The sequence below is a fragment of the Monodon monoceros genome, unplaced genomic scaffold (genome assembly GCF_005190385.1).
Source record: "Monodon monoceros isolate NGI ecotype Baffin Bay Population unplaced genomic scaffold, NGI_Narwhal_1 Super_Scaffold_18, whole genome shotgun sequence".
In the NCBI taxonomy this organism is placed as follows: domain Eukaryota; kingdom Metazoa; phylum Chordata; class Mammalia; order Artiodactyla; family Monodontidae; genus Monodon; species Monodon monoceros.
Window position 1 is genome coordinate 131,787,214 of NW_021703774.1, and position 25,458 is coordinate 131,812,671.

Here is a 25,458-nt window from a genome sequence, read left to right on the forward strand (position 1 = left end):
GTTAGAGGGGAGGCCAGAAGCCCAGAAAAGTTGGTGTTGTCATTCTGGTGTTATAGGAATTAGGAAAGCACAGAGAAGGGGCATTGCCCTGAGTGCAATAGGAGGACCAATCAGGGAAGGCTTCCTGGAGGTGACCCAAGAGCTGAGTGAAAAGCACAAAATTATGCACTAAATAGGTGAAGAAGGGGAGAGTCCAGGTAGACGACTTTACAAAGGTTTGAAAACATGACGAAGACTGGAGAGGCAAGATGAAGCCAGATAAAGATGGTGATGATGGTGGTGACCAAAACAGTTAACACCTATCTATGCTTACCAAGTGCAGATACTGTTCTAAGCGGTTTATTTAGGTTCATTTACATGGATTCTAACACCTACCTTGTTAGGTAGGTACTTTTATTATCCCATTTTATTTACAGATGAGGGTAGGAAACTAAGGCACAGAGAAGTTAAGTAATATAACTTAAGAAGTATGCCCAAGATCACATACGATCTTGTGTGCTAACTTAACAAGTATGAATTTTATCCTAAGAGTCAAGGGCCCCTCTGACTCTGTGCCTGAAATGTTCTCAGCAGAGAGGAGATGGGCACAGATTTGTGACTTAGAAGTCCTTCTCTCATTCAGGGTAGACTGTGTGTTGGAGAGGGGAAAACTGACTAGGCTCCTGGTTCAAGAACCTGAACAGAGACAGTGTGGGTAGACAGCAGAGGAGGGCTCCCACAAGGCCTGGTGCTTGTGGGTAAGAAATTGCCCCCCACATGTCTCTGCTTTCTCTGCCTGTAAAGGCAGAATGATATATATCCACCTACCTGCCTCAGGAATTGCTAGAAAATTAATGGGGTAGAGGCCTGGCTGGCTTTCAGCTGTGAAACAACACCCTTGAACCACTGCTGGTGTTCTTTAAATGTTGAACATATAAAATGTGCTTTCACCAGGAATAATTATAGCTTGCTATTTATTGTTAATTTTACCACAGCTTTGAAACCCTGGACCTTCTTGATGAGTCAAAAAAAGAGATGGCAACTCCTCCATCCCATGGAAGCAGCCACACACAGGCAATATCCCACGGGCTCTAGCCTTTCATTGTTTGCAGTGGTTCAGCTACTTATATGGGATATAGTGAAAGAAAGCAATGACTTGCTCTTTTAGAATCAAATTGTACAAAGAACTCCTTATAGCCTTGCTGATTCTTTGAAAGAATTTGTTCCTTTTCATCTCCCTATACTGAGTACATGCGTAAATATTCCGGGTTTGCGTGTGTGAAGGAGAGGGGAAAAAGGTGTTTAACAGAACTTCTAATACATTGGCCACCAGGCCACCTGGGTTTTACCCATGCTATGGTAACAGAAAGACTCCCTAACCTTTCTTCAGATTTTGCACCACTCCGTTTCCATAAGCATTTGTTTAAGGTCTCAGAACAGCCAGGCAGAGTCCCAACCGCGCCTCCGAGGAATCTGAGGAAGTTGATGGCTGGGAGACTTTAAAGTTTAACCACACCACTTTTAAAATGGGTCTGATAGGGAATGCATACCTGTCGGGACCTGATGTGAGGGTGAGATAATATTTGCAAACTGTAAACTATATAAATGTGTGCTATTACAGGAAGTAGGGAAAGAGGCGAGGAAGTGAAAGAACTTAAAGTAGGGACAAGGGCTGGGAAGGGGGGAGAGAAAAGCGGGGAAGGGGGACAAAAGAGTGACAGTCCCACGCCTTATCTCTCAGTACAACTTCTGAGAATTCCAGCCCCGGAGAGCGGCCGAGACGCCCAAGGTCCTCGGCTGGAGGCCGCGCCTAGGGCGGGTCGCTCCGCAGGTGGGGCCGGGTGGGCCGGGGGCGGGTCCTCGCAGCCCTCAGTTGAGTATCGGTTTTCCGTTCCCGGGCTTTCGGTCCACAGGAGACGGGACAGCCTCCGCTCCCCTGATCCTGCCGCAGGCTGCGCAGGGCGGGTTGGGCCTTCCGTGGGACGGAGACGAGGATGGGGGGCGGCGGGATGTGTCACCCAAATACCAGCGGGTGAGTCGGCGGCCGAACCAGCCAGGCAGGTCCGGTGGAGCATAAGAGCGGGAGGGAGTGGCGGGCGGCAGACGCCTGGAGACCGTCTCAGACGGCGGAGCCGGAACCCAGCGCAGTCCCCAGCCCTCGCCAGCCCGCGCCCCGTCCGCGCTCCTCCGCCCCACCATGGCCCGGGGTCCGGGCCTCGCGCTGCCGTGGCCGTCGCTGCTGCCGCCGCTCCTGCTGCTGTCGGCGGTGATCGGCCACGCGGCCGCGCAGGACAACTGCACGTGCCCCACCAACAAGATGACCGTGTGCAACCGGAGCGGCCCGGACGGCCGCTGCCAGTGCCGCGTGCTCGGCTCGGGCCTGGAGGTCGACTGCTCCACGCTCACGTCCAAGTGCCTGCTGTTCAAGGCGCGCATGCGCGCCGAGAAGAGCGGCCGCGCGCTGGTGCAGCCGAGCGAGCACGCGCTCGTGGACAACGACGGCCTGTACGACCCGGACTGCGACCAGCAGGGCCGCTTCAAGCCGCGCCAGTGCAACCAGACGTCTGTGTGCTGGTGCGTGAACTCGGTGGGCGTGCGCCGCACGGACAAGGGCGACCTGAGTCTGCGCTGCGACGAGCTGGTGCGCACCCACCACATCCTCATCGACCTGCGCCGCCGCCCGGCCGTCCGCGCCTTCAACCACTCAGACCTGGATGCCGAGCTGCGGCGGCTTTTCTGGGAGCGTTACCTGCTGCACCCCAAGTTCGTGGCGGCCGTGCACTACGAGCACCCCACCATCCAGATCGAGCTTCAGCAGAACACGTCGCAGAAGGTCGCCGGCGATGTGGACATCGCCGACGCCGCCTACTACTTCGAGAGAGACATCAAGGGCGAGTCGCTGTTCCCGGGCCACAGCGGCCTCGACGTGCGCGTGCGCGGAGAGCCCCTGCTGCTGGAGCGGACGCTCATCTACTACCTGGATGAGAAGTCCCCGCAGTTCTCCATGAAGCGCCTCACCAGCGGCCTCATCGCCGTCATCGTGGTGGTCCTGGTGGCCCTGGCCGCCGGCGTGGCCGTCCTGGTAATCACCAACCGGAGGAAGTTGGGGAAGTACAAGAAGGTGGAGATCAAGGAACTGGGGGAGATGAGAAAGGAACCGAGCTTGTAGGTACCGATGGGGCTGGGGTGGGGTGGGGTAGGGTATCGGATTTCAGCAAGGTCCCAGACCCAAGTGAGTCACGCTTCTTGATTCTTGGCCCCAAGGAGGGCTTTCTCCCCCCAGATTCCTGCCTCCCCCCGCCACCACCAAATTTAATAGATCCTGTTCTCTGCGTCACCTCTTTCTGACTTCTGTCCTGAAGGAAGCATTTCTAAAATTCCTCCCCTTTCTGTCCAACCAGAAACCTGACTCGAAGGGTTAAGGGAAGTTTGGCATAGGGTTATGTATAAGGGTCAAGTGTTTGTATGACAACTCAGCATCGTTTACAAGTGACGCAAAATCAATGCTGACGGCTAAATGCGTTTAGATGGGAAACAGCGCTTTTACCGTCTTGGGTTTAAGTTATTTGATTAGCTCCACTTGTATTGTGGCTTTCCTGATGAGGAGTTCGCAACTTGGCCCCGTGTAGTATCCTCATTTACCATCGTTTGTACTGATATTACCGACCACACATGCTTGTCATCGGGAAAGAAGCCTGTTTCAGCTGCCTGAACACATTTTAGATGTCTTTGTTTGCCGGCAGACTTTGGCCCAGAAACTCAGCATCTGTTCTTCAACTTGCCCTTGTTACAGCTGATACTAGTAAGGTTTCTTCTGTAAAATGTTTGTATATAGGTTGTCTTTGATAATGCTGTTGTGATTTTTAAAATAAAAAAAAAGAATGTAATAAAATATTAAAAAGGCACAAACCAAAAGATGGAGTTTGTGAAAACTTGCTCCAGGTTTAGATCACTTTGGTCTCCTCTAATTTCCCACTACTCAGATTTCTTATTTCAAAATTCTAACACTTTTTAGCAGGATGGGTCATTTCCTATAGCCACTCTGGTGTTTCTGAGATCCCTGAACTGGCAAGTGTAAACGCAGGTCTTTCTAAATAAGATTGTTTGGAAACCCCCTGCAGGAGGGTGGGTCTGAGGGAGGAAGCTAGAACTAGCTACTGTTGTTGGGGAAGGGGACCAACTTTAGGTTATCTCTAAATGAGAATTCTCCCTTGGAGAAGGAAAACTACCTTTGTTTTAGGAGCTGTATCTCCTTTGAATCCCTGCCATACTTGGAAGTAGCTGTGCTATTCCCATTTAGTCCTTGGCAATTGACTTAATCCCAAAGTATTGCGGCTCTGAGTTAAATGACTTTCTCACATAGTCATAGCCAGTCTGTAGAGGGCTTATGCTCTGGCTGTGTGTGCATATGTACACAGTCTGTTTTCCTAAGATTCTACTAGTAATGTGCTTTAAAAACTTTTACTTCATTTTAGCTGCAAAACATCTTGTCTCCTTCACATTTATCTCCTTGTTTTCACTCATTTATGTGAAGCGGGGTGTGTTAGAAGGTCACTGTGGGGTAAACAAATTACTGCAATTCCTGGGAAATTGCTGCAACAATGGGTGTGCACAAAGGACAGGGTGGTTGGTATATCCAACCCCAAATAGCTAGATCCAGGATATCAGTTTCTTCCCTGGAATCCATCCCACGTTCCTCCTCCCACTTCCACTGGGTAGTCTATGCCGACCACTCAAGAATGAAGCACCAGTACGAACTGGGGCGAGGGAGCTCTTAGCTGCTGCCTTGGCAGCTTGGGGCTGTGGTTGGTGTGTGCTGGTGGAGTGATACCTTATGATCGCCAGAGTCTCTAACTCTATAAGCATTCCTGCTAGGGAGAAATGCCCATCAGGCTCCAAACATCCTCTCAGGCTAAAATGGGGCTTAACAAGGGGAGAAGGCTGATGTGGGTTGGCTTCCCCAAAGTGGAAAGGACAGCTTAAGTGCCTGAGGATAGAATGGGAAACTTAACAGAGTGAAACCACTCTCAGGCAACCCCCTTCCCCCACCCCTCCAGGTCACTGAATTCCTTAGCTAAAGGGACCTTGGCAATCACCTCTAACCTAGCCTCTCATCTTACAAATGAAAGGGTTAGTGACTTCTCAAGATTAATGTTTCTGTGGCACAGCTGAAACTAGACAGTCTCTTGATCCCTCCTCCAGTATTCTTTTGTTTACATCACACTGCCATTGTTTCAAGAGTCACTGCAAAAAACTATCACTTGGGACTTCTCAGGCAGTCCAGTGGTTAAGACTCCATGCTTCCAGTGCAGGGGTCATGGCTTCGATCCCTGGTCAGGGAATTAAGACGTGGCCAAAACAAAAAAAACAGAAAACAATCACTTGACTGCCCAGAAAATAAACAGATTAAGGATTGAGTGGGCAGCTGAACAAAGGAAAAAAGTCCTGAGAAAGCCCATTCCTTCATCAGAATGTCACTTCTGGATAATTTCTAAATTTCTGCATTAATTCTGGACTATGAGTCCTTGCACTTTATTGCACTTCATGGTTCTAAAAGCACTTTCACATGTATCACCTCTGAGGCATAGGTTTACTGGTAATAACCCAAGTGTTGACAAACCTGAGTTCAAATCCTGCTCTACTGGGCAATAAGTCACTTAACTCTCCCGAGTTTCCTCATCTGTTGAAAACTACAAATCTCTGTCTATTACAAAAAATTAAATGAAGGTAATTGATAGGAGTGCCTAGAATGATCTGGGCACTTAGAGTTCAGTATATCTTAAATTTTTTCCTCTCCTATAGATTACATCCATTTCACATGTCAGAAAACTGAGGTCCAAATAGGCTGAGTAACTCATGATCACACATCCTCCATGTGCCAAAGCCAGAGTTTAGAGCCTTTGTTTTGGCTTTCTAGCCCAGGTTGCTACCCCAGATACCAAACAGGTTGAGACACCTTTCTTATTCATTTCTTCCAAGGAAGAGCCCCCCATGCTCTGTTCTGAAACTCAGCTTGTCTCTGCCAATCACAGGATTATACTATCCAGAACCGGCTATCTGTAGGGGTTTAGTCTCCACCTCCAGATCTCCAGCCCCGCCCCCCAAATTAACATTTACTGTTTTGGGCACAGGCCTGGGGCTGCCCTTGGAAGGAATGTAAAGAGCAGGTGTGACTCACCTAGCATGTCACAACTTGTCTTCTGAGCCCTGTGGGAGGCTCATCTGATTTCCTTGTTTGGGTCACACGGGGCTTTCTCCACTCTTGCTATTTCCTTAATTGGAGCAATTCTTTTTTTTTTTTTTTTTTTGGCCACACCTTGCAGCTTATGGGATCTTAGTTCCCTGACCAGGGATTGAACCCAGGCCCTCGGCAGTGAGATCACCAAGTCCTAACCACTGGACTGCCAGGGAGTTCCTGGAGCAATTCTTTAAATCATGTAATTTCTCCCTACTTACATAGTTTTGTCTTCACTGTTTTTCAAACAGAATCACAGAATGTCAGAGCTGGAAAAAGGATCATGTAGTCCAAGACTCCATTCTACGGATGAAGAAACTGAGGCCCAGAGAGGAGAATAGATTTACCCAACCTGAATTTTCAACCTGAAGGTTCCTTTTCAACCTGAATTAAATATGTCCTGCCACTCCCTTCTGGGAGTTTCTGCTGAAAGATCAGCTGTTAACCTTATGGGGATTCCCTTGTGTGTTATTTGTTGTTTTTCCCTTGCTGCTTTTAATAATTTTTCTTTGTATTTAATTTTTGATAGTTTGATTAATATGTGCCTTGGCGTGTTTCTCCTTGGATTTATCCTGTGTGGGACTCTCTGCACTTCCTGGACTTGACTGACTATTTCCTTTCCCATATTAGGGAAGTTTTCAACTATATCTCTTCAAATATTTTCTCAGTCCCTTTCTTTTTCTCTTCTATTTCTGTGACCCCTATAATTAGAATGTTGGTGCATTTAATGTTGTCCCAGAGGTCTCTGAGACTGTCCTCAATTCTTTTCATCCTTTTTTTTTTATTCTGCTCTGCGGTAGTTATTTCCACTAATTTATCTTCCAGGTCACTTATCCATTCTTCTGCCTCAGTTATTGTGCTATTGATTCCTTCTAGAGATTTTTAAATTGCATTTATTGTGTTGCTCATCATTGTTTGTTTGCTCTTTAGTTGTTCTAGGTCCTTGTTAAATGTTTCTTGTATGTTCTCCATTCTATTTCCAAGATTTTGGGTCATCTTTACTATCATTACCCTGAATTGTTTTTCAGGTAGACTGCCTATTTCCTCTTCATTTGTTTCGTCTGGTGGGTTTTTATCTTGCTCCTTCATCTGCTGTGTGTTTCTCTGTCTTCTCATTTTCCTTAACTTACTGTTTGGGGTCTCCTTTTCACAGGCTGCAGGTTCGTAGTTCCTGTTGTTTTTGGTGTCTTCCCCCAGTGGCTAAGGTTGGTTCAGTGGGTTTTGTAGGCTTCCTGGTGGAGGGGACTGGTGCCTGTGTTCTGGTGGCTGAGGCTGGATCTTGTCTTTCTGGTGGGCATGACTGCATCTGGTGGTGTGTTTTGGGGTGTCTGTGACATTATTATGATTTTAGGCAGCCTCTCTGCTAATTGGTGGGGTTTTGTTCCTGTCTTGCTAGTTGTTTGGCATAGTGTGTCCAGTACTCTAGCTTGCGGGTCATTGAGTGGAGCTGGGTCTTAGCATTGAGATGGAGATCTCTGGGAGAGCTTTTGCCATTTGATATTACATGGGGCCAGGAGGTCTCTGGTGGTCCAATGTCCTGAATTCGGCTCTCCCATCTCAGAGGCACAGGCCTGATACCCGGCCAGAGCACAAAGACCCTGTCAGCCACACGGCTGAGTTAGAATTCAGGCTTCTTTTATACTAAAAGGGGAGAGCGTATGGCTGGTTGTTGCAAACTTCTTGGTGCTGGGATCCTTTGCAGCGGTCCTCCTAGGTCTGGTCATAATCGTGCATGTATTATTTAGCACTCTCAATAGGGTCTGGAGCAACGTCATCAACACATCCAGATTTCTGCCATGCAACTTATTAGTAGCCACACTAATTGGTATAAATAGACCATAGATAGCTGTAGGCCACTTCAGGTCAGTTTTGTCATCAAATGGGTTGGCACCAAAGTTTCAAAACAGCTTTCAGTTTTCAGAGCATTCTGAATTTGTGGATAAGGGATTGTGGATCTATATAAATTATGGTTTAATTTTTGAGGACTTTTTAATATGGGAAAGTGCTCACAGTATATTGTTAAGTGAAGGGCAGGGGGAATAGTACCAAAGTGGCACAATGACCCCGCTCCATTTTTAAAAAGAAAAATGGGAACACATTTGTAATTTAAATGCAAAATTGGCTGTTTTAAATCCAAACTGACCATAACTGCTTTTGTTTTCCTCTTTTTCTCTTCTTTCTGTTTTTAATCTTCAAGTGCAATGGTATAATTTTTATCAGTGTAGAAATCAATCATTATTCCACTTGGTTTTCTTTGAACAGTCTACTGGGATGGGAGAAAGGGAATCCCTCCTTGGCCACCGCCCATTTGGTGAAGCAAAGGATAAGCCTTTGGATTTACAAAGGGAGGCCCCTTGCTTGGGGAGCAGGAGAAAGAACCCAGACTGATTTGTATTAAGAAGTGGGAGGATATTTTTTTGGAGTTGGGTAGAAGCTGGGGGATGAGGGTGAGGAGAGGATGGAGAGGCAAGGAGGAGAGATCATTCAGCATGGGGTTGACCCCTGTATTAGTTTCCTGGCGCCGCCATAACTATGCACAACAAATGTAGTGGCTGAAAAATAATAGAAAGTAATTTCTCACAGTTCTAGGGGCTAGAAGTCTAAAATCAAGGTGTGAGCAGGGCCACATGCTCTCTGAGGCTCTAAGGAAGCATCATTCCTTGCATCCTCTAGCTTCTTGGCGCTCCTTGGCCTGTGACAGATAGTTTCAATCTCTCCTTCCTATGGCTGTCTTTCCTCTGTGTGTGTCTATGTCCAAATTTCCCTCTTCTTATCAGACACCAGTCATTGGATTGGGATGCACTGTAGTTTAGTATGACCTCATCTTAACTTGATTGCATCGGAGAAGAACTTATTTCCAAATAAGGTCACATTTATAGGTTCCAGGCGGGCATATATTTTGGGGGGATACTATTCAACTCCATCCAGACCACTAGTGTGTGACTTGACTAAGCAAAGGAAATTCTAATATTTCATTTCTTTTAAAGGCAGTGCCTGCCGAATGAATGAATGAATGATGAATACGGAACTGCGATGTAAATTTCCTCCTTGTCTTTACCCCCAGATTTTCAGGATAAGTCAGCTATGCAAGTGTGGAAATCAAGGAAAAGGCATCTATTTGTTTCTGTGGGATAAAAAGGGGACACCCGTGGTAAGTGAAATCAGGAATCCCGGAGGAGGGACCCTGAGAAGGTAAGGCCAGGAGTGTCCCTGGGGGCAAGAGCCAGGATCTGAACTGACACCTGGTTACAGATACACACAAAATAAAACACAAAGACTCATCAGTGGGGATACTGGGGCTTTCCATTTTCTCCAAATATACTTTTACATATTTTCCAAATTTTCTATGATGCTTATAATTTGCTTCAATAATCAGGGGGACAAATGTTATTTAAAAGAAGGACAATTCAAGGTGATGTATTATTTAGATTTAAATCCAGATCTTCAGAAAATGCCTAAGGAGCTGGCAAACTGAGTTCTTCCTTTCTTTAGTCTCATCAGACCGCTTAATACTATTAAAGCAATAATCTTCATCCTCCATGAGTATAATTATCCTCTTCAAATTATTCCCTTTGATCAGCCTGTGTGTTTTCAAAAAATTATTATTATAGTTTTATTAAGAAATCCCTAGGTAAAAGTAATTACCAGTGTCTCTACTAAAAATTAATCAGGACATATTACAATTGTCCAGTAGCCACACACACACACACGCACACACACGCACACACACACACACACATACAGCAGCCATAACTTATATTTGGTCATAGCCTACTTTACCACACTTTGAAAAACAAATGAAGATTCAAAGTTGTGAATGAACAGACATTAGTCATCTACTACTTTTCATCACTATGCTAGAAACCAGAATAGAGCAATAAACAGAATTTTTTTCTGTTCTCAAAGATCTTACATTTCAGCACAGAGGTAGTGTTGGGATAGGGGAATAAACTAAACAGGCAAGTACAATCATGTGAGATAAGTGTTGTGATAAGGGAATGCTGGGCTATGAGAACATCCATCAGGTAAAACTGATGTAATTTGGGGTGGAGGTGGGGATCAGTTTAGGGAAGGTCTACTTGAGAAAGTTTAAACTGAGACCTGAGGATAAATAGGAATTTGTCAGGTATAAGAAGAAGAGAAGGGGAAATGGATCAATCAAGGAGGAAAGCAGGTATGTAATACTTGATTGTATTATTAAGAACTATTTCAGGTGCAAGTGTTTGTTAGCAGCTAAACTCAAACCAGTTAAGCAAAAGGAATTTGTTGACTCATGTAACTGGAAAGTGAAGGACAGGTATTAGCTTTAGGCATGGCTGGGTCCAAGGGCTCAAATAATGTCAGGTTTCTGTTTCTCTCTTTATATCTTTATTCTGCTCATGGCTTGGCTTTCATTTTCTAGGCCAACTTCCTCCTCATCTAGGGCAATAGGGCCACCGGCAGCTCCAGTCTCGTATTTTATTAATTTAAGAGCCACACAGAAGAACTTTTTCTCCTTCAAATTCCCATTGGAAATAGTTTTTGTAGATCTTAACTAAGCTAAGGATCTTGAGAGGAGATCATCCTGACTTAGGATGGGGCCTAAATCCAATAACTGGTGTCCTTATGAGAAGAGAGGACACAGAAACACAGAGAAGATGGTGATATGAAGACAGAGGCAGATAATAAGAACCTGCTGTATAAAAAAATAAATAAAATTCTAAATTTCCAAAAAAAAAAAAAGACAGAGGCAGAGACTGGAGTTATGATGCATCTCCAAGTCAAGGGGCTCACTTGTACGGGAGCGTGCTAGTGGTTTCATTGTGGGATTTGGAGTCAGGAGCCAGCTTGGGTCTCAGAGCCACCACTTACAATCTCTTAGTAGGAAAAACATAAGCATGGAGTGCTGCTGGTACACAGAAAAGTGGGGCAACTCACCAGGCCTGCTGCAGAAGCGTGCAGGACCTGCCGGAGGGTGTGATTTCTGCCCTGTGTTTTGAAGAATGAATTAGCCAGGTGACGGTAGAAAAGGCATTTGTAGTAGATGCCAGTGGTGCCCACACAGATCCCCCTGGATGGCTGTTGGTGTCTGGCCCATAACTCTGCACACGCTGGTTCTACTTGCAACAGCCAGCATCTGCATCCCTCTTCTTGAGGCTTTTGGATCCCTCAGAAGCGTATGCAAGATGCCGCAAGCGCAGAGAATTAATCACCCCCAGGACAGCACTCAACCGATGACTGGCTGGAATTGGTAGATAAATAGCCTGGCGACTTTCTCCTCCAGTTAGGAAAACTCTGTGTGTTACATAGTCTCCCCACACTCTTCAGAGAGACTCCACTCCATTTGACCCCGTCTGTAACTAGTTGGTTAATGCATCATGTATTGGCTTGCTTCCTTTTCCTGTCTCACTTCTCTGCTCCTCAGCTGGTGCTTCCTGGGATCATCTCCCAAATAAATTACTTACATTTGATTCCTTGTCTCAGGGTATCCTTCTGAGGGAGACCCAAATTAGACAACATTCCACATAGAAAAGACAGCATGTGCAAGAGCATAGGAATTATAAGCATGGACATCTCACAACACATTTAAGGGATTATCCAAATTATTTGAGAATCTGCTGCCTGGTCCCCTGGTCTAATGGGTAAATAATTATCCAGGGCTTAGAAATAAACGGGTACCATGTTGTAATGACCCCTCTTATATTTTGGGAATTGTTGGAGTTCAGAAGAATGGCTGGGGATTGTTAATTTTCCCTGGAGCCCTCACACCTACACAGTGCCTGGCACATAGTGTGCACTCAGCAAGTATTTTTTGAAGTAATGAATTTTATTGTGTTGAAATTGGGGTATTACAAAACTCCAGGGCTCACTATACAACACCCATTCATTAAATGTTCATTGAACAGAACTGAAGGCCACTGGAAAGCCAAAGGAAAGCCTTTCTTTGAACAGGCATTGTGCCACCTGGAGGAGGGGGCCTTTGCAGGCACTGGTTGTGTGCTATAGAATTTTGAGAACTTTTAGTTAGGGTGCAAGGTTGTAAGCTGAGTTCTTTGTAAGAACAAAACAACAGCAATAGTTTAAATGTCCACAACAGGGGAATAATAAGTGATGCAGTATCATTTCCATAGAACACTATGCAGTGATTAAAATGAATTAAGTTATCTCTATACATTGATATATAAATTTCTCCAAGACTTGCTGTTCAAGCAATAAACTGAAGTCACAGAAAATACATGTAATATGATGTCATCATGTCAAAAAAACTCACCAAAATACACCCCATATCTTTGCTTGTTTGAGAGGCAAACTCAGCTACAGATCGAGTGGGATGCTGGGATGATGTTTAAGTCCCTTCCAGTTCTGATATTCTGTAATTTTAAGATGACAAGTCAAAGTTTATAGTTCCTTTAGAAAATATACTGCTTTGACTCATATGAGAAAACTGTAAAACTTTATGGAGGGACATAAAAGAAAACCTGGATAAATGGAGACATATGCCAGCTTCCTGGACTGATAGAGTCAACATTGCAAAGATATAAATTTCTTCAAAATTAATCTAAGTTTAAAAACAACAGCAATAACAAAATCAAAGTCTCAATGCATTTTTGGTGGGGGAGGACTTGAAAAAATTTCTAAAGTTCATCTTAAAGGTGAAATGGATAAGAAGAGCCAGAAAATATTTGAAAATAAAATCTATATTGTGAAGTTAGAATAATTAGAATCTTATACTAGTGCCAGAACAGACAGACAAAGGAAAAGATGTGGGTATTTATGAGAATTTAGTATGTAACAAAAGCAACACTTCAACTGAGTCAGGAAAGGATGGGCTGTTCAATAAATTGTTGGGACAGTAGTTACCTTGGTGTCCTCACCATGGGAAGGGCATATGCATGTGTCTTTTGTAAAAGCTCCACTGGCCTAATCATTCAGAAAATATTTTAGGTTATATTTTTCTATTCTACTTTGCACCAAAATAAATTCCTAGTAGACTAAAGATTTAAGAACAAAGTCGTTAAATATTGATACTAGAGGAAAATATTGGTAAATACATAATTTTGGGATTAAGACAGACTATAAATATGACCTCAAAGGCAAAAACCAAAATGAAAAGATGGATAGATTTGTCTATACCACAATTTTAAAAATTATTTATATATGCAGACATGAATTAAAATTGAAAGGCAACTGTCAAGCAGGGGAAATGTTTGCTACGTGAACGACAGACAATTCTTAAATATATAAAATATTTTTACCAGTCGATAAGATAAAAATGAATGTTTTTATAGAAAAACGGGTTAAGGCATGAACAGACAATTTGCTAAAGAAGAAATCGAAAGAGCAGATAAGCATAAAAAATTGCTTACATTGTTAGGAATCAAAGGAATGCACATTAAAACAACAGTAAGAAATGTTTTATCCTATCAAAGTTTTAAGTATTTAAAGTAATTTTATTTTTTTAATTCTGTTTATTTTAAACATTGCTTCTTTTTTAAAAATTATTTTATTTATCAATTTTTGGCTGCACACGGGCTTTCTCTAGTTGTGGTGAGAGGGGGCTACTCTTCATTGCAGTGTGCGGGCTTCTCATCATGGTGGCTTCTCTTGTTGCGGAGCACGGGCTCTAGGCACGCGGGCTTCAGTAGCGGCTCGCGGGTTCCAGGGCGCAAGCTCAGTACTTGTGGCTCACGGTCTCAGTTGCTCTGTGGCATGTGGGATCTTCCCGGACCGGGGTTCAAACCTACATCCCCTGCATTGGCAGGTGGATTCCTAACCACTGCGCCACCAGGGACGTCCTAAAGTAATTTTAATTTTGCTTTTCAAGAAGGTTACGTATCAAAATGTTAACAGTGATTATCTCTGGGTAGTGGGGTTAAGGGTACTTTTTTTTGCTCTTCTGTGGTGTTATTTTACTTGTGCAGTAAAGAAATAGTAGTTTGCACTGACTCTTAGAAAAGTGCTCAGCTGGGATCTCTGGAGAACTAACCTCTGGAGAGTGAGCAAGGACGTGTCCAAGCTGTGGCTTCCTCTTGGGCCCAGCCTGGAGCTTGCTGAGCCATACTGAACCCTCTTGGCCCCCAACTTCAGGAAGTGGGTCTGGTTGGCTGCTGTTTATACAAGGGGAATGAGACAGAGGTAGGGAGACCAGTCAGCAAGCTAGTGCAATGACAATCCACGTGGCAATTTATAAAAAGAACACACTGGAATTTGGTGTGACAATTCTATTTGGGCAAAAGAAAAAGAAAGAAAGAAAAAGAAAAGGGACTTCGCTGGTGGTCCAGTGGTAAGACTCCCTGCTTCCACTGCAGGGGGCACAGGTTCAATCCCTGCTTGGGGAACTAGGATCCTGTATGCCACGCGTCACGGCCAAAAAAAAAAGAAAGAAAAAATTATAAGTTATAAATTTAAAAAATGAAATGGCCTGCCTGTTCATGCTATATGAGAAGAAGAAGGTAAAAAAGGAGAGGAAAGTTAAAAAGTCAAATGTGGATGGAGAAAATACTAAGCTAATTTTTGTTGGAGTGGAATATGCAAATGAAGATGCAGCAACTGTCTATGTGGGGGTGCATTTCAGATGCAGAGCCAGCCATCTCCAACATCCGGAATGGTCAGGCCTAGCACGTATTCAAGAAAAAGGAAAGGCCACTTTAAGTCAAGACTGCTCGTGCCTTGCAGACAATCAAATATGTGACCCTCATCAAATCCTGTGCTCATCTCACCTGGCTCTCAGCCCGAATCTAGTTCAGCAGAGCCCTCTTGTCTGTTGCGCTTCTGTCTATGCCTGGTGCTAAAACAATTCATCCCTCATAATTCTTCAGAGTTAGTCTCTCCTTTAATTCAGTATTCAGTTTCCAGTACTTCCTTTAGGAGGTGAGATTGAAAGTCTTTCTGTATCAGAGCAGCTTCTACTTCTGGAGAAACTCGAGTTGCCTTAGGTTGGGTTCCCCAGAAACAGATTCTGAAAGAATTCTTTGTGTGCAGAGTTGCTGGAGAGGAAGGGAAAGAGGACTGGGCAGAAAAAGTGGGGCTTCTCCGCCAGTCCCATGGAGACCTGGGATGGCCCTGCAGAGTTGTCCTCAATTAAAATCCAAGGGTCAGGGCTTTGTCCCCCCAGATTAACCAGTCATTGGATGTGCACTGTCCCTGGAGAGAAGGCATATTCTTGGATGAGGCAGGTGTCTTCATCCAAGGGAAATCTCCAGAGAGGAAGCCATCTGAATCGCTCTGGCAGACTCTAGAAGAAAAGAAAAGCCCAAGGGAAGTGGGCTTGCTGGAATGATTTATTTTGTGGAGCCAGAAGACCAGACAGAGGATTATGTTCCATTGGAGGCCCAAAAGACAGATAGTATACAAAGACAGCAAGGAAGGCACAGATGAGGAGAGCACCAGCTAGGGATGATGGCAAGAGAAGCAGTCACAGGGCTGGGCTTGATAATATCCAGGAGGATGATAGCATCCTGAAGCAATAGAAGCCAGGTGGTGGCTTTAACCACCAGAAGTCTGGGGGCTGTGATTACTATAACAGCTGGCAAGGTCAAGGGGGCAGCCTTAGGGGGCTTGATCCACAGAGGTTGTGAAGGTGTTTAATAATACAAGGTGTCCCTAGGGGAAAAAATAGATGGGCAGCCAACTGGGTTCTGCTTAACGTCTACGACCAGAAAGACACAGGAATGGAGGAACAGGGCTTCTCTGGTGGTGCAGTGGTTAAGAATCCACCTGCCAATGCAGGGGACATGGGTTCGAGCCCTGGCCCGGGAAGATCCCACATGCCGCGGAGCAACTAAGCCTGTGCACCACAATTACTGAGCCTGCGCTCTAGAGCTCGCGTGCCACAACTACTGAGCCCACGTGCCACAACTGCTGAAGTCCACGCGGCTAGAACCCGTGCTCTGCAACAAGAGAAGCCACTGCAATGAGAAGCCCGCACATCACAAGGAAGAGTAGCCCCCGCTCACCGCAACCAGAGAAAGCCCGCGCACAGCAACAAAGACCCAACACAGCCAATCAAATAAAATAAAATAAAATTAAAAAAAGAAAAGAATGGAGGAACAGGAGGCTCAGAGTTGTTACCCCAATAAAAAGTCATGTTCTTTGCTTAATTCTCACATCTGAGTCAATTTTCAGACCCAGACCACAGAACCCATTGACCAAAGAGGTGGCTGGGTCCCTAGGAAGAAGAACCCTAAAACACTGAAACAAGTATTTACAGTAATGATTGCTCCATGGCCTATGACCATTTTCTCAGCTAACTATATATTGGGGAAAGAGGAATACCCAGACATTTCCCAGGGTCTGAAAGGATCTTGTCACTCAGAAATCCAAGTGTTATCAAGTCCTTTCTCTAAGACTGGGGACTTCTAGGGGTCAGGTAATAAGCGGAGTCCTGGATAACATCCAGCTTACAGTGGGTCCCTGGGCCCATAGACCCACCCAGTGGTCATTTCCCCAGACTCTGAGTGCATAACTGGGAGTATATATATTGGGAAGCTGAAGGAAGCCCCCACATTAGGTCCTTGGCCTTGAGTTCTCATGTGGGGAAGACCAAGTGAAAGCCTCTGAAACTGTCCCCTCCCTATCAAGTCGAGATAGTAAATCAAAACCTGTATTTCATCCAAGGGGAAGCGGGGGATGATGGTGGAGTTAATGCCCATGAACAACCCAAAGGATGGTCGTCCCTGTCATATTTCCATTTAGTTTGCCTGTCTGGCCCCTTCAGAAACCAGGAGGATGGCTTACAAACTACTGCAGACCTAATCATGTAATATCCCTGATCACAGCTGTTGTGTCAGCTCTGTGATCCATCATAGTACAGGATCTGGACCACCTGGTCAACCCACAGAATGTCACACCTGTTTCACTGATGACATCATGCTAATCAGGCAGGATGAGCAAGAGGTGGCTAGTATATTGGAAACCTTGGTAAGAAACATGCACTTCAGAGGGTGGGAGATAAGCCCACGAAGATTCAGGGAACTGCCCCTTCAGTTTTTAGGGAACCAGTGGTCAGAGATATGCCAACATAGTTCCTTTAAAGCAAAAGGCAAATTACAAATTATAGACAAGCAAGATAAAAGAAAAAATTACTTTAAAACACTCTAAAAGTGATACCTAAAAATAGTGTTTACATCCTTTAGGATGTTCTTCATTGTGCATAGAATATAAATATAACAAACTGACTTTGAAATTATGGGATCATGTCACTATCTGATATTTATTTACTTGTTTACTTGCTTGTTGTCTCGTTCTTCACTGTGATATAAGCTCCATGAAAGTAGGGTCTGTCTTGCTCTCTGTTTCCCTGTCACTTAGAAGGCATTTGGTGCCCAATAAATACTTTTTGGTGGAATGAATGAAGTGTACTATACACATCACTTTGTAGCCAGCTATTTTCAACTAACTTCCAGATGCTTCAGGTTATTCTTCATCTTCCTTAGAATGTGCCATGTGAAAACAGAGTTTTCACAGCCCAAAGACTACTTCTATCAGTGCAACTTCTGAACCAAGAAACCTTAGCCTTTTGGCAGCCCTCGAATCTCCTTCCTTTTGGTCAGCACTGCCTTAGAATCTACAGCGGGCACAGGCTTGCCTGGATCACTCATTAGAGGGACCCAAGTCAGGTTCCGAGACCTGAGCAGGTGAAGATGTTTCCAGGCGAGCAGCTCTGCCTGCAGCCACGTCCCTCCTCCGGCCACGCGGGGGCGCTAGAGCGCCACAGTCCACATGGGATCGGGGCCCTCTGGGAGGAAGACTCTGGGCGGGTGTATTGACTACCCGGTGTGGGCGGAGCCAAAGGCGTCCACGTCCGAGGCGAGGGCAGGAAGTGAGGAGGCCGGGCTTCTTTGGCGGGGCGTACGCTTGCGCATAGGTCGGGTCAGAGGAACCTTCGGTTTCGCTACTGTTAGGGTCTGTCCTGGTGGGGGACGCCTTTGCACGGCTATTAAGAGTGGGCCGGGCCCAGGGGAGGGGGCAGAGTACGGGAGTTGGGGTGGAGGGAGCTTGGAGGGCCGCTGAGGGTTAGGAGCGGGGACACTTGGGGGCTCGGTTGGGTTGGGGTGGCGAGGCCTGGGGTGGAGGAGGGACGACGGGGAGCCGGGCTGGAGTAAAGCACGAGGGCGGCGTGTGGAGTCGGGGGAGAGGGCGAGTGGGAAAGGAGGACGTGGCGGTAAAGTCCCCTTTCCCCGCCTGATCCCGTCCTGGTGTTGAACTGCGGGGACCCCAGGGTGTTACCCTGGCAGCGCGGGAGTTGCAAATAGGCAGGTGGCTGCATTTTCCGGGAAGATAAGCTCCCTCTCCTCGCAGCCTTCTCATTAGCGGCGCTTTTTAAAAAGTTGTGGTTCTTTTTACCGCAGTATCGTGTGCGTCACAGTGACACCTTCACCCGTAGAAAACCTCTTCCAGCCGCTTTTGGTATCTTGAGACTCAAACCATCTCTTTTACCTGTCCCTCTTAAAGCAGAGAAAGTAAACGTTTTCCTACCCAAACCCCGCAGTGAAAAATAGGAAATTCCCTGTCTCAACAGTTGTAGGGTATTTAAATAATTTCTTCATGAACTTGTCTACAAATTCACTTTTTGTGCTCCTTAAATAATGTCACTTGCCTGCGTAAAGTGGAACAACAGTTGTGTTGTGCCATGCAGTGCTCAATGAGAAATTTTAGTCCAGGGAGATGAAAATACTTCATTGGGAATTCAGGGATTGAACAACTATGGTGACTCTGACCAATGCCATGTAACCCTCACGAAAAGGATTTGGGTTCATATCCATCATTCTCAGCTGTAGTGAAGGGGTGCAGTCTGGCATTTGGAAGCTTAAGAACCAACTCTGTTGCCTTCTAATTTATTATTATTTTTTTAAGCTTTCCATCATGTGTGTACTTTGCTTGAATGATTATTTTAAAGTACATGTGCTATTTTTGCCAATCTGACAGCTGTTTCCATAGAAACTAGGGAAGAAATAGTCACTTTCAGAATAGTTGTTAAAACTGTCTTCCAGGCTTCAGCCGTGAGTGCCAGTGAGCGCTGTACTTGCTCATTCTGAGATGGTACTTAAAGAATTAAGGATCTGAAACGTTCGTAGAGGCTAACAATCCAAATTGTTTAGTTTTCTCACATCATTAATTTAGTAATCCTGGAAGTCTGCCAGCTATGTTTGTTGACCTGCTACAGTTCTTTGAAGAGGATGTGTCAGCCCTGATTCTTTCTTCTGCTCTGTGTAGTCTAGTGATTGGATCTTTGAAAATGTATAGTTTTCTTCTCCCATTCTTTACCCTTTCTTAAGGATACAGCAGGGATTACAAAATATCAGGCACTATTTCTGTTTCAGGTGACACTTGCAGGTGATATAAATGATAGCGTTTTTGCTTATATGTGTACTACATACAGTGTTTGGGGCTTTTGCTAACTTCTGTGTCAGTAGAATACTTTAAATTTCACGTTAGTTGTGAGCTGTGAGCAGGAGTTTGCTTGACATGTGAACAGAGCTAAGCAGTATAAATAGATGTGCACAGACAGATGAGAGCTTTTCTTTTCTGAGAGGTGTAAGTAAATCAGTGGGTCTGGAGCTTCGGAATGGGTGAAGGAGGGGTAGGGAAGGTGCCTGGAGAAACAGTGGGAGGTGGTGTTATGAGGGGCTTGGTCTGAAATATGCAGTTTATTGAAGCCCATGGAAATCAATGGTAATTACAAATATAGTTGCCTTTATTGATTTGGGGCTTACAAAAGTAATAACATATCCTGTAAAAGTTTAAACAGCACGGAAATATATGAGATGGAAATACTGAATCCCTTACAACCATCATCCTGCCACCCCAAATAACCACTGTGAATGGTTTGGTGTGTATTCCTTTAGATTTACTTATATTTGTATATACTAGTGTGTTTTAAGCATTACTGAGTATGTAAAAAATTTGAGTAATTTTCAAATAATTTGATGTATAGATAATACTATTTATGAAAATTGATGTTCTGAAGCATCTTTCCAGATAATATTGTATTAGCCTAGACTGAGTTAGATTTATGTATTTTTCCCTGCAACTTTTATTATGAAGATTTGAAACACTAAAAAAAACTGAAAAAAAATTTAATGAGCACATATATAACCACCACTTAGATACAAAGGTTGTTAGCATTTTTCTGTATTGCCTTTATGTCCTGTGTGTATGTCTGAATGTATTTTTATTATAAAATTTGAAAGTTTTATTCATCATGAAAAGAGAGTTGAGCAAGCATTTCAGGTATAAGATATCCACCTACATAACCACATCTTTATCACCTAAGAAAATAAGCAGTACTTATCTAAAATAACCTAAAAGCAAATTCATATTCAAATTACCCCAATAGTTCCAGTTGTCTTCTAAAACAAATTTTTTTCTTTCAAATTAGGATCTAATCAGAGATCACACATTGCATTTGATTGTCTCTTTTTAGTACCTTTTAAAAAAATAGCTTAATGTATAGTTGATATTGTACAATAAGTTGGACATATTTGAACCGTGCATGTTTTGACTTACGTGTATATCTATGAAACCAACAACACAACCACAATAGTGAACATTTTAGTTGCCCCCCCAAACTTTGTAATCCCTCCTCTTGCCCCTCTTTACCTTTCCATCCTCTGATTTCTCTATAAGTATAAATTGGTCTGCTAACTATATATTGTTATATATAGTTAGTTTATATATATATAAACTTCAGTTTATATTATAAAGCTGAAATCATAGAGCATGATTTTTGGAGAGAGAGGAGTGTCCTTTCCTGTGTATTTTTTTTCCTGTGTATGAGTCTGGCTTTTCTCACTTGCTAGTGTTTTTGTGTATTGCTCTTGTATTCTGCCACCTTAAACTCATTCTAATAGGTTTTTTTTGTAGATTTCTTTGGATTTCCTGGATAGACAGTCATGTTATCTAGGAATAAAGATCATTTTACTTCTTTATTATCTGGATGCCATTTATTTAGTTAGTTATGTATCTATTTATTTAATTCTGTTGCACTGCCTAGCATCTCCAGTATAATGTTGAATAGAAGTGGTGGGAGCAGACATCTTTGCCTTGCTCCTGATCTGAGGAGGAAAGTATAATCTTTCACCAATAAACGTACTGTTGCCTATAGGTTCCTGTAGATGTCCTAGTTACTGAGTTTTTATCAGGGTTGGTTGTTGGATTTTATCCATTGCTTTTTCTGTGTCTTTTGAGATGATCATGTACTGTTTCCTTCTTCAGTTAGGGTGAATTACATTGATTGATTTTTGAATTTTTATTCAACCTTGCATTCCTGAGACAAACCTCACTTGGTCATGAGGTATTGTCTTTTTAATATATTTTTGAATTAGATTTCCTGAATATTATTAAGAATTTTTGTATCTATGTTCATGAGGGATATTATTCTATAGTCTTCTTGTAATTTTTTTTCTGTCTTTGGTATCAGGGTAGTGCTGGTCTTATGGAAGGAGTTGCAAACTATTCCTTTTTAATTTCTTGGAAGAGTTTATATAGAATTATTATTATTTCTTCTTTAAATGTTTGGTAGAATTCCCCAGTGAAGCCTTTTGGTTCTGGAGCTTTCTTCGTGGGAAGGTTTTTAACTATAAATTCAATTTAAAAATTGGGTATAGGGCTCTTCAGGTTGTTTATTTCTTCTTGAGTGAGCTCTGGTAGTTTGTATTTTTCAATGAATGTATCCATTTAATCCAAGGTGTCAAATTTAAGATTTTCTCTTTCATTGGTTTTAAGAAATTTGATATACCTTAAAGTAGTTTCTTTTGTGTTTCCTGTGTGTGTGGTTTGTTAAACTTCTTGGATTTGTGGGTTTACAGTTTTCATCAAATTTGGAAAATTTTGGTCATTATTTTTTCAACTTTTTTTTTTTTTTTTTTCTGTCTACTATCCCTCTCTACTTTTCAGGGTCTCCATTTACACATATATCAGGTCACTTGAGTTATCCCACACCTCAGTGATGCTGTATGCATTTCTTAAAGTCTGTTTCCTCTCTGCATTTCATTTTGGATAGTTTTTTATTGATACGTCAGTTCATAAGTCTTTATTTATACAATGTCTAATTTGGTGTTAGTCTCATCCAGTGTAATTTTTATCTAAGACATTATAGTTTTCAAATATAGAAATTCAGTGTTGATCTTTTGAAAAAATGTATTCCATGTCTCTACATAACATGTCCAAACTTTCCTTTAACTTCTTAAACATATGCAATATGTATAACTAGTTTAATATCCTTGAATTCCCAGCTTCATCTCTTTAATTTAGGAGGACCATTGGGCTGCGCTAGGTTTCCCCTCTTTGCATGGTGGCCTAGAAACTCTCTCCAGGCAGAAGGCTGGGGCAGTTGTAGGGCTCGCCTAATTTGTTTCCCATTTCTCAGGGATGACTGTTCTTCGTTGCCTGATGTTCAGTATGTTGAAACCATTGTTTTACTTATTGTCTCTGTTTTTTTTAATTGAAGTATAGTTGATATACAATATTGTGTTAGTTTTAGGTGTACAGCAAAGTGATTCAGTTTGTGTGTGTGTGTATATATTTCAGATTATTTTCCATTATAGGTTATTACAAGATGTTGAATATAATTCCTTGTGCTATACAGAAAGTCCTTGTTGCTTACCTATTTTATGTATGGCTGTTTGTAACTGTTAATCCCATACTCCTAATTTATCCCTCCCCTCTCCCTTTCCCCAACAACCATAAGTTTGTTTCCTATGTCTGTGAATTTGTTTCTGTTTCGTATATAGACTCATTTGTATTATTTTTTTGGATTCTAAATATACATGATATTATATAATATTTGACTTATTTCACTAAGTATAATATTCTCTGGGTCCATCCATCTTGCTGCAAGTGGCAGTATTTCATTCTGTTTTATGGCTGAGTAATATTCCATTGTGTTGATGGGCACTTGGGTTGTTTCCATGGCTTGGCTGTTGCAAATAGTGCTGCTATGAACATTGGGGTGCATGTAGCTTTTTGAATTAGGGTTTTCGTCTTTTATGAATATGTACCAAGGAGTGGGATTGCTGGATCATATGGTAGCTCTGTTAGTTTAAGGAAGCTCCATACTGTTTCCCATAGTGGCTGTATCAATTTACATTCCCACCAACAGTGTAGGAGGGTTCCCTTTTTTCCACACCCTCTCCAGCATTTTTTATTTGTAGACTTTTTGGTGATGGCCCTTCTGACCAGTGTGAGGTGATACTTCATTGTGGTTTTGATTTGCATTCCTGTAATAATTAGCAATGTCAAGCATCTTTTCATGTGCCTGTTGGCCATCTGTGTGCCGCCTTTGGAAAAATGTCTATTTAGGTCTACATATTCTTTCTGTTCTTTTAGTTATTTTCAGTGACAGGGTAAGTCCCTTTTACTCTGTATTGACCTGAATCAGAAGTGCCAGTATTATATTTGAAAGGAACAAATTTGTATTTTATTGTTATTTTTTTTTTTTTAGGTTTTAAAAAAAATATTTAATTTATTTTTTTGGCCGCGTCAGGTCTTAGTTGCGGCATACAGGGTCTTTGTTGAGGTGTGCAGGATCTTTTGTTGCAGTGTGTGGGCTTCTCTAGTTGTGGCGTGCAGGTTTTCTCTCTCTAGTTGTGGTGCTTGGGCTGCAGGGCACGTGGGCTCTGTAATTGTGGCACGGTGGGCTCTAGCTGAGACACACGAGCTCAGTAGTTGTGGCGTGCAGGCTTAGTTACCCCACGGCACGTGGGATCTTAGTTCCTGGAGCCGGGATCGAACCTGCTTCCCCTGCATTGTAAGGCGGATTCTTTACCACTGGACTACCAGGGAAGTCCCACAAATCTGTATTTTTTAAAATGCATTTTATGTTAGACTTTACTATTCCATTAAATACTCTTTCCCCCCATTGCTGCCGATTGCTGAGACTTAGTGCTGTTTTTGTTTAATCCATTTCTTATTCCCCAACTAATTTAGCTGTTAAAATAAAAATAGACTCCCCCAACTAAAATTAAAAAATGAAACGAAGGAAAAAATCCAGATTTTGAAAGTACATGTTGTTGAGTTAAAAGTTAGTAAAGCCTCTTTGGTTTTTATTGTTAAGAGGAGTTGCTGCAGGGGGCAGTGAGTTGAAACCCAAGGTAATTTAGTCAGAGATACGTTAAAGGAAGAACACCTTTTTCATAAGTGTTATATTCCCAGTTTGGTAATAAGTATTTTGCTTAGATATTTATAGTTTATATTTTGTGTTCCAGATAATCAAGCAAAACAAAGATGAGCTTCATCTGTGGACTGCAGTTTGCTGCTAGAAACTGTGTTTTCTTCCGATTTAATTTACTGACCAGCTGGAGAAAATGTAACACACAAGCTGTAACCTCACTGGACCGTCATCAAGTGAAAATTAACAGTATAGTAAATAAGTCTCCGGGCCCAGGAGTAAATCAGGGTGATAGATGGACATTTTTGCCTGAAAACTTTCATTTCTGTAGGACTTTTAATAGCAAAAGAACAGGCTGCCTCTTGAGCATCAGAAGTAAGGAAACTTGGATGATTACCCAAAAATGTACTGCGTGGAATAACTCTTTCTCAAGACAGCTACTGATGAAAGACGTTCTAGTAGTTCCTGCGCTTTCAGTGGTGCATCCTCTAAACTGTTTACCCGCAAGAGACATCAGGAGTTTCCATACTTCTCCACGGTTTCAAGCTGCTCCGGTTCCTCTCTTGTTGATGATTCTTAAACCAGTGCAGAAGCTACTGGCTATCATTGTGGGCAGGTAAAATGCTCTTTAAAACATAAACTCTTATATTAAAAAGTATCTGTAAAACTCACTTTTAAAGAAAACTTGATAGATTTCCCTCCCGTAATTAGCTCAGAATTCAGTTTCTAAACAGTTGGTTCTACTCAGTTTTTTTATGTATGCCTTAATAATCTTAAAATCATCTATTGCATATTATAGCACAGAAATGTGATCTTTAAAAATTATTCTTGTATATTTTATATAGACACTATTTAAAAGGTCTTATATTTATGATTACAAGAATCAGAAATGTTTGTTACAACTCACATATAAGAACTGTACTTACGAGCATTCCTTTTTAGTTCATGGAATTTGAGACAATGGAGCATGAAACTGAAGAACTTTGCTTACTTAAGAAAGAGCTCATTCCTAGCCACGTTCACTCTTAATTAGTATTTATTATTTATTTATTTATTTTTCTATTCTGTTTCCGACAAATCTTTATTTTCTCTTTGTGATCCTTTATAATAGTTAATGTTATTTTTCAGCTAAGTAATACTTCATATTTAATTGAAA

The 25,458-nt window shown here is 42.7% G+C and overlaps 2 protein-coding genes across 8 annotated transcripts in view; both read left to right on the forward strand.

The window, feature by feature from the left end:
* The first annotated feature begins 1,904 nt into the window (after nucleotides 1-1,904).
* Nucleotides 1,905-24,478, forward strand: TACSTD2 (tumor associated calcium signal transducer 2). Of its 2 annotated transcripts, XR_003794537.1 has the most exons (4): nucleotides 1,905-3,144; nucleotides 6,466-6,585; nucleotides 9,279-9,365; nucleotides 24,400-24,478. XR_003794537.1 is itself a non-coding variant. In XM_029229790.1 (2 exons), exon 1 carries the CDS (start codon nucleotides 2,177-2,179, stop codon nucleotides 3,146-3,148), a length of 972 nt encoding a protein of 323 aa, XP_029085623.1. In that variant the 5' UTR covers nucleotides 1,905-2,176; the 3' UTR covers nucleotides 6,466-6,603. The 2 variants fall into 2 exon arrangements, 1 of the variants encoding a protein (XP_029085623.1); XM_029229790.1 differs by lacking the exons at nucleotides 9,279-9,365; nucleotides 24,400-24,478 and having other exon boundaries at nucleotides 1,905-3,148; nucleotides 6,466-6,603.
* Nucleotides 6,547-25,458, forward strand: part of OMA1 (OMA1 zinc metallopeptidase) — an 85,252-nt gene continuing 66,340 nt past the window's right edge. The window contains exons 1-3 of one of the 6 annotated variants that reach the window (XM_029229786.1): nucleotides 6,547-6,585; nucleotides 9,279-9,365; nucleotides 24,400-24,918. In XM_029229786.1, coding sequence (XP_029085619.1) covers nucleotides 24,419-24,918 — 500 coding nt within the window. In that variant the 5' untranslated portion in view covers nucleotides 6,547-6,585; nucleotides 9,279-9,365; nucleotides 24,400-24,418. Of the gene's footprint in view, nucleotides 6,586-9,278; nucleotides 9,366-18,031; nucleotides 18,098-19,366; nucleotides 19,868-19,960; nucleotides 20,025-23,697; nucleotides 23,943-24,399; nucleotides 24,919-25,458 lie in introns of those variants that run through there. The other 5 variants (XM_029229783.1, XM_029229788.1, XM_029229787.1 and 2 more) reach the window with 5 other exon arrangements.

Bases quoted from the DNA above. Each gene is read 5' to 3' on its own strand.
- TACSTD2 (XM_029229790.1), top strand. From the start codon at position 2,177: ATGGCCCGGGGTCCGGGCCTCGCGCTGCCGTGGCCGTCGCTGCTGCCG.